The sequence below is a fragment of the Colossoma macropomum genome, unplaced genomic scaffold (genome assembly GCF_904425465.1).
Source record: "Colossoma macropomum unplaced genomic scaffold, Colossoma_macropomum, whole genome shotgun sequence".
Lineage (NCBI taxonomy): Eukaryota > Metazoa > Chordata > Actinopteri > Characiformes > Serrasalmidae > Colossoma > Colossoma macropomum.
Window position 1 is genome coordinate 7,429,347 of NW_023494795.1, and position 9,149 is coordinate 7,438,495.

The 9,149-nt window shown below is 41.2% G+C and overlaps 1 protein-coding gene across 4 annotated transcripts in view; it reads right to left on the reverse strand.

Moving 5' to 3' along the window:
• Positions 1 to 3,363, reverse strand: part of LOC118815311 (N-lysine methyltransferase SMYD2-B-like) — a 36,106-nt gene extending 32,743 nt beyond the window's left edge. Inside the window, exon 1 of one of the 4 annotated variants that reach the window (XM_036581342.1) lies at positions 3,045 to 3,363. In XM_036581342.1, coding sequence (XP_036437235.1) covers positions 3,045 to 3,217 — 173 coding nt within the window. In that variant the 5' untranslated portion in view covers positions 3,218 to 3,363. Of the gene's footprint in view, positions 1 to 527; positions 675 to 3,044 lie in introns of those variants that run through there. The other 3 variants (XM_036581340.1, XM_036581343.1, XM_036581344.1) reach the window with 3 other exon arrangements.
• Positions 3,364 to 9,149: the final 5,786 nt, after the last annotated feature.

Genomic DNA, 9,149 nt, shown 5'->3' on the forward strand with positions numbered 1-9,149 from the left:
GCAAAGAAACCCTCAAACATGTAAATATTTTTTGAGTGTTCATGGTTTTATACAGAGCCATTGTCTTAACTAAAGAACCCTTGAGGAACCATCTTTTTTGAGAGTGTATGGATAACCTTGCCAAGTACAAATATCTTGGCAAGCTAAACCATCTTAAATGTAGGCAAAATGTCTAGAATTTCACATTGTGAAATTGGCGTAAGATTATTATAAGATTGTCCGACCTGTTTCTAGACATTTTATTAGTTTTAAGTAATTTAGTGTTATTCCATTAGAAGATCATTATCCTTGTTTCATGAAATAATTGCTTAAGAAACAAGCAAAAATTGCCAATGGAATGAAAATACATCACTAGATCAAATCACTTCCACTTATTTTAGTTGAACAATCTTATTCTTTCAACAGCAAGACTAAAAATAAGAAATATTAGACATAGATTTAAGTTCATTTCACTTGCCACAATAACAGTTTTTTGTATTAAAATTCACAATTCCTTCAGAAATAAATGAAGCAGGACAAGTACATACAAGGCTTACAATATAAAAGAGAAATGGTCTTCTGATATCTCCTTTCTCCTTTTCTCCATGTGACCTCTCTAGCACTACTTTTCATTTCTCATTTAACTGCCTCATTTCCTTGCCATTTCACAGGTGTCTATCCCTGGATCTGATGCCCTGCTGCATACAGGACCCATTACTGAAGGACACAAGTTGGCATATGTTTCATTCCATGAATATGCATTTCAAGGAGGAGCCTATGATACAAGCCTAGAAATATCTTTATACCATGAGCTATATCAGCTATGCCCAAATGTGGTCAAGTGGAATCAGAACTCCATGCTGAACACATGCTCCACACTCCACATGCTAGCCTATATCAGGTGGGCTATTTATGTTTTAATGAAAGACTAAGCGCCAATTCAAAAGCATTCACAGATACAAAGCACCTAAAATTGACACACAGCTTCTACTACCAACTAAATATGAGTTTGAGGAATTGTTACTAAGGTAAATATAAGGTACTTATAGTTGTTAATAATGTTATTTCAATATGGCAGAAAAGCAGCAGCCAATGACAGCCAACAACTATGGCCATGCTTTCAGATACAGATCCTTATTGTTGAATGAATTCTTACAAAACTGCATGAAATATATAATTGAATTAACCCTTACAGTACTGAATGAAAGAGTGTGGAATGAACACCTACAGTACTGAATGAAATACAGCACTGAATGAATATCTACAGTACTGAATGAAATAGAGGGCTGAATGAACACCTATAGAGTTAATGTTGTTCAATAAACACCTACAGTACTGAATGCAATGCAGTGTTAAATGAACACCTACAGTACTGAATGAAATACAGTGTTTAATGAATATTTACAGTACTGAATGAAATACAGTTTTAAATGAACACCTACAAAACTGAATGAAATACAATGATAAATGGACAGCAGCAGTCCTGAATGAAATACAATGTTGAATAAACATGTAGTGTTGAATGAAATAGTGTTAAATAAACACTTACAGTACTGAATAAAATGCAGTGCTGAATGAACATTTACAATACTGAATGAAATACAGCACTGAATGAACACCTAAAGGACAAATGCACTACAATGCTGAACATACACCTACAGTATTGAATAAAATACAGTGTTGAATGAACACCTGCAATACTGAATATAATACTGTCAAATGAACACCTACGGTACTGTTTGAAGTACAATGTTGGATGAACACTTACAGTACTGAATAAAAGTGTTTAATGAAACCTACAGTACTGAATGACATAGTGTCTGATGAACACCTACAGTACTGAATGCAATGCAGTGCTGAATGAACACCTACAGTACTGAATGCAATGCAGTTTTAAATGAACACCTAAGTACTGAGTGAAAGTGTTGAATGAACACCTACAGTACTGACTGTAATGCAGTGCTGAATGAACATCTACAGTACTGAATAAAAGTGTTGAATGAACACCTACAGTACTGAATGAAATGCAGTGTTGAATGAACACACGGTACTGAATGCAATACAGTAGTTAATGAACATCTACAGTACTGAATGAAATGCAGTGTCTATTGAACACCTACAATCCTGAATGAAATATTGTTAAATCAACTCCTACAATACTGAATGCAATAGTGTTTAATTAACACTTGCTGTACTCAGTGAAGTAGTGTTTAATGCACATCTATAGTACTGAATAAAATAGTGTTTAATGAACACCTACAGTACTGAATAAAACAGTGTTGGATGAACACCTACAGTACTGAATGAAATACAGTGTTGAATTAGCACCGACAGTACTGAATGAATAGTGTTGGATGAACACCTACAGTACTGAGTGAAATAGTGTTGAATGAACACATACAGTACTGAATGAAATGCAGTGTTTAATGAACACCTACAGTACTGAATGCAATACAGTGTTGAATGAACACCTATAGTACTGAATGAAATACACTGTTTAATGAACACCTACAGTACTGAATGAAATACAGTGTTGAATGAACACATACAGTACTGAATGAAATGCAGTGTTTAATGAACACCTACAGTACTGAATGCAATACAGTGTTGAGTGAACACATACAGTACTGAATGAAATGCAGTGTTTAATGAACACATACTGTACTGAATACAATAGTGTTGAATGAACGCATACAGTACTGAATGAAATACAGTGTTGAATGAACACCTGCAGTACTGAATGAAATACAGTGCGAATTAACATAGCACTGAATTAAATATAGCCAAAACTGCATTGAACAGTAGGGATTTTGCTGTTACTAAATACTGATTGCCTCAGTGGTTTGATTTTCCACTGCAGGTAGCAGTGCATTAGCAAGCAACTGATATTAATCACTGACAGGGCGGGTCATCAAAAATGTTTTTACAATGCTTCAATAATAACAGCATCAGTCATAATACGGATTCTGCGCATGCGTAATGGTTAAGAGTGATCGTATGACCTAATGCGTGACGCCAGCACCCTGCCGGAGGCGAACACGGTTAATTTCGAAGACTTAAATCACCTTGTGAAGCAGTGCTCGCAGATGTAGCCCCTCTCGCTGACCGAAAGCACGTGCGAGTAAGCGGGGCACGAGAAGAGCAGCTCCCCGATCCTGTAGGGTCTCGTGGCTCGCAGACCCCTGCCCTTTCCCGGGCTTTCAAAAGATTCAATGCCGTCGATGCCCTCGTGCTTCATGGCTGTGTGTGATACGCGCGCGCGTGTCTGTGTGCGTGCGTGCGTGTGAGAGAGAGATGCGTGCTGCCCCGCGTCTCTCTGCGATCTCACACTCCAGCGCGGTGAAGACTGGCGTTGCTGTGAATGAGTGCACGAGCCCGGGTCTGAGTCAGGTCTTATGCGCGAGCCGCCGAAGTCCCGCCCCAAAAATGTGTTTATGCCAAACTCACTTGGCGCGCGGCAGCTATTGGTTACAGTGGCGATTATGTAAGCAAGGCATAGTGTCGTAAGACGCGCGCGCATACAGACACAGAGGCGCGCGAGCAAGCATGCACACGAGCGCACTTTAGAATGATTTCAATAGCAGGCCAGGCGCTGGTATTAACTACAGTGACACCGACGGGGCGGGTCACTGAGTGCAATGGGGGGGGGGCATAGAGAAGAAAGAGGAAGTGAGGGAGAGAAGAAGGAGACAAAGACAGAAAGAGAGAGCATGGAGAGAAAGAGTGAGAGGAGAGAGAGAGAGAGCATGGAAAGGAAGAGTGAGAGGAGAGAGAGATGAACGAGATGAGAGAGAGAGAAAGAGAGAGAGAGCATGGAAAGGAAGAGAGAGAGAGAGAGAGAGATGGAGAGAGAGAGAGAGAAAGAGAGAGAGAGCATAGAGAAGAAAGAGTGAGAGAAAAGGGAGTGAGAGGAGAGAGAGAGAGAGAGCATGGAAAGGAAGAGTGAGAGGAGAGAGAGATGAACGAGACGAGAGAGAGAGAGAGAGAGAGAGAGAGAGAGAGAGAGAGAGCATGGAAAGGAAGACAGAGAGAGAGAGAGATGGAGAGAGAGAGAGAGAAAGAGAGAGAGCATAGAGAAGAAAGAGGGAGTGAGGGAAAGAAGAAGGAGACAAACAGAGAAAGAGAGAGAGAGCATGGAGAGAAAGAGTGATAGAAATTGAGTGAGAGGAGAGAGAGAGAGAGCATGGAAAGGAAGAGTGAGAGGAGAGAGAGATGAACGAGACTGAGAGAGAGAGAAAGAAAGACAGAGAGAGCATGGAAAGGAAGAGAGAGAGAGAGAGAGAGAGAGAGAAGGAGAGATACATGGAGAGAAAGAGAGAGTTCTTCCACCAAAACTGTCTCTAGATAAAACAGTACCTGCATTTTTGAGGGAGAGGAGAAAATCAAGCTCCACTTTGGCTTCAGATCTAAACAAATCCACAGCTGTTTCTTTCTATCCTTTACAAAAAAATGATATTATATTTAGTTTTTAAGGGATTCTAAAATGAATTTCCCTTGATGATTCACCATTTGGCACTGCAATTCAGTCCAACACCTGATTTAATCCATAACCGGCCTATGATGTTGTAATCGCTATATTTACATTTCTTGGCAGGTTTTGTGCCTTGAGATTTGATATTTTTATAAATAAAATTTTCAGAACTTCATTCTTGATGTTGTACAGTTTTATCAAACATTATAGAATCATCTGCAGCTCTCCTCTTCATTCTGGAGGAACATTCCTTCATTTTTATTTACAGCACAAACATATAAGAATCATTTTATACAGTCATCTGCACACGAATTGATTTTATGTTATCAAGAATAGTGAATTAAAAATTTCAAACAGTTTTGTGATGTTTTTAGACACTGTTCCAGCCTTACTTTAGTGCTGAACCCAGCAGCACTGTTTAAAAATAAAGCCTGTTCACTGGAGCTCATTTATCCACCATCCATTCAGAACACATTACAGTCATCCCTCTCTCTCTCTCTGCTATTAATAGCACAGGTGTGCACTCACACAGTGCTGATATCAGACTTTCAGCACTATTTTTTCATATTATGTATAATATATTTAATATCCTCAGTTGTTGACACTATTAGAGCATCAGGATATGAACTAGCAGCTAAATGACTGACTATTTACAGGCCATTGAGTTGTTAAACAACACTATATGTTAAAAGTAATATTTGTTGTTGTATTTTTTGCAATTTACAGTTTCTCAAATTTAGAACCAAGGTGTGAAATAATTAACATCTTGGACCCATCAAAATTCTGCGAGTTCCCTGAAAATAAACATATTACGATGATATGCTGTCCATTTGGGAAAAACACACGCTCAAGTACAGACTCAGGGAAAGCTCACTGAATGTGTTTACATGCACTTAATAATCAGTAACTGCAGAAAATCTGATTTTGTTAGTAATCTTTGTCAGTAATCCCATTAATGTGTTTGCATGCACTTGAGTAATCAGATAATGGGGAAGCTCCAGGTCTACATGAGTCAGACAATAATCAAAGTTCTGCTTTGCAACCGGCAAATAAACTCACAGAGGAAGACGTGACATAAACGTAATGTAAAACTCAAACTTCATGCCGCAGCTTTTTTATAAAAAAAACATTGCGCCACTTTATCTGAAAATATGAACATACGACATTTAGAAGATGAAGAATATTTAATTCCTTCATTCCTTTAAGCATGTAGTTGGTTTCAGCATCGCACCAAAAGTATTTTGCTTCTATCTCATGCCATGTTTATTTCCTGATCGCCGTCTGTTTCGCACATGCGCAGACTGAGAAATCCGAAAGAAATCAGAGTAAGAGTTTACATGCACTGAGAAATCTGATTACTAAGCTAAAATCCAGCTCTTTATCAGATTTCTATTTCTAGACCTTTATTCCAAGAAATCGAAGTGTACTGTTTACATGACCATTTGAATAATCAGATAACTGCAGAAATCTCATTATGATCTGATTATTGAGTGTACGGTATCCCAGGCAGAGTAATAAAAGCGTGTGCCAACCAACTCGCGACACCCTTCACAGACATTTATAATGTCTCACTGGCACAGTCCATCGTCCCTGCCTGCTTTAAAACAACAACCATTGTCCCCATTTCAAAGAAAACCAACATCTCCTGCCTGAATGACTACCGTCCCATCGCTCTCACACCCATAGTGATGAAGTGTTTTGAGAGGCTGATCCTCCATCACATAAAGAACAGCCTCCCGAACAGCTCCGCTTTCAACACCATCATCCCATCCAGACTGGTCTCCAAGCTCAACATCCTTGGAATAACTAACTCCCTCTGCAACTGGATCATGGACTTCCTCACTGGCAGACCACAGTCTGTCAGAATGGGTGACCACACCTCCCCCACCCTCACACTCAGCACCGGATGCCCACAAGGCTGCGTACTCTCACCCCTGCTCTTCACCCTGTACACCCAAGACTGCTCTGCCAAGCACAGCACCAACACCATCATCAAGTTTGCTGATGACACTACAGTCATCGGCAACATCACCAACGATGATGAGGGAGCATACAGGGAAGAAGTGAAGCTCCTCGCTGAATGGTGCACTGCCAACAACCTCTCCCTCAACGTCAGCAAAACCAAGGAGCTGATTGTTGACTTCAGGCGGGGGCGCAGAGTGCATGCACCGCTGAGCATCGAGGGGACGACGGTAGAGAGAGTGAGCAGCTTCAAGTTCCTCGGGGTCCACATTTCTGAGGATCTCACCTGGTCACTGAACACATCCCACATCATCAGGAAAGCACAGCAACGGCTCCACTTCCTCCGACGGCTGAAGAGAGTCAACCTGCCACAACAGCTTCTCTGCAACTTCTACAGATCCACTGTGGAGAGTATTCTGAGCAGCTGCATCACAGTCTGGTACGGCAGTGCCACTGCTGCTGAACACAAGGCCCTGCAGAGAGTGGTGAAAACTGCCCAGCGCATGCAGGACCTTTACAGCAAGAGATGTCTGAGGAAGGCCCTCTGCATCTCCTCCGACCCCACACACCCCAGCCATCCGCTGTTCCAGCCTCTGCCATCTGGAAGGAGGTACAGGAACATCAGAGCCAGAACCACCAGACTCAGAAACAGCTTTTTCCCCCGTGCTGTTAAACTGGTGTCACCAGCTACACTACCCTCAACCTGAACTCATACAGACTGACCTCTGTTCACACTACTTCACACCAACCTCAACCTGATTAACAGACTGACCTCTGTCCTCCCCCTACTATCCCTCAGATCGCCATCAGCTCAGAGACTGTATGCACCATGCACTTTAACCCATAGTTTGTTGCTCCCTGCCCTCTACATACCCTATTGCACCTACTGTTATATTAACAGTGTTAAAGTACCAGCACACCTACTGCAGTGTATATACTTGTATTTATTTTCTGTATTTATTGTTCTATGTCCCTGCACTATGTCCTGTCTTGCACTATGTCCTGTCTTGCACTATGTTGTCTGTAATTGCACTGGAGATCTAGCCTAAAAGTGTTTCGTTGTATTGTACAACCCTGTTTCAGTATAATGACAATAAAGTTGAATTGAAATGTAAACACACTTACTGTTTATGTTATACTGTTTACACTGTTTATACTTTGTTAGCCCCCTTTTACCCTGTTCTTCAGTGGTCAGGACCCCCATGGACCCTCACAGAGCAGGTATTATTTGGGTGGTGGATTATTCTCAGCACTGCAGTAACACGGATGTGGTGGTGGTGTGTTAGTGTGTGTTGTGCTGGTCTGAGTGGATCAGACACAGCAGTGCTGCTGGAGTTTTTAAACACTGTGTCCACTCACTGTCCACTCTATTAGACACTCCTACCTTGTCAGTCCACCTTGTAGATGTAAAGTCAGAGACGATAGCTCATCTGCTGCTGCACAGTTTGTGTTGGTCATCCTCTTGTCCTTCATCAGAGGTCACAGGACGCTGCCCACAGGACGCTGTTGGATGGATATTTTTGGTTGGTGGACTATTCTCAGTCCAGCAGTGACACTGAGGTGTTTAAAAACTCTGATCCACTCATACCAGCACAACACACACTGACACACCACCACCACGTCAGTGTTACTGCAGTGCTGAGAATGATCCACCACCCAAATAGTACCTGCTCTGTGGGGGTCCATAGGGGTTCTTACCACTGAAGAACAGGGTAAAAGGGGGCTAACAAAGTATCAGAGAAACAGATGGACTACAGTCTGTAATTGTAGAACTACAAAGTGCACCTATATAGTAAGTGGAGCTGATAAAATGGACAATGAATGTTGAAACAACGAGGTGGTCATAATGTTATGCCTGATCTGTGTGCCTCTAAACTTATTTGAATAACGTAATTGTAAATCTGAAAACGTTCCCAAAGTTTGGTGGAAAGAGTGAAGAGTTCCTCATTTCTCAAACTAGGGACAGAAGAGGAGATGAGTACGATCTCAGTGAGTGTGGAAAAGCACATTACCAAACTAGAACAGAGCATTTTCAGAACTGTTAAACCAAATATTTTATTGCCATTAAAGCTGACAACAGCACCGCAATGGAGAGTCAGTTAGCAGCCAGCCAATGCTGGAATAGCCAGCCAGCATGGGACCCCCCAAATATCGAATACCAGAGGGGTATTTCACTTTGTATGGTTAATATGAAATGATATTCAATTATTATTATAAATGCAATTATCTACAATATTTTACTTACTGACCATTAGTGTAATTCTTCACTTCTGTTTCGCTGAATGAGGGACATTTTTACTGCTATTTATTTTATTCTTTAAATAAATCAATGTCTTGAGAATTTCAGAGTGACTGTGTTATTCTGTACATCTGACTATAAAGGCTCTGAATCTGAATCTGTTCCAAAAATATGCCAAAATATGAGAATGTGAGAGCATACAGTAACAGCCCAGTGACAGCGAGCCTCCTTATTAAAGCATTAGAGAGAGAGAGAGAGAGAGAGAGAGAGAGAGAAGAGAAAGAGAGAGAGATGAAGAGAAAGCAAGAGAGAGTGAGAGCATGTGAGAGAGAGAGAGAGAGAGAGAGAAAGAGAGAGAGAGAGAGAGAGAGAGATGAAGAGAAAGCAAGAGAGAGTGAGAGCATGTGAGAGAGAGAGGAAGACAGAGAGACAGAAGGAGAGAAAAATAGAAGGAAGGAGATAGAGAAAGCGAGAGAGAGAAACAGACAAAAAGAGAGA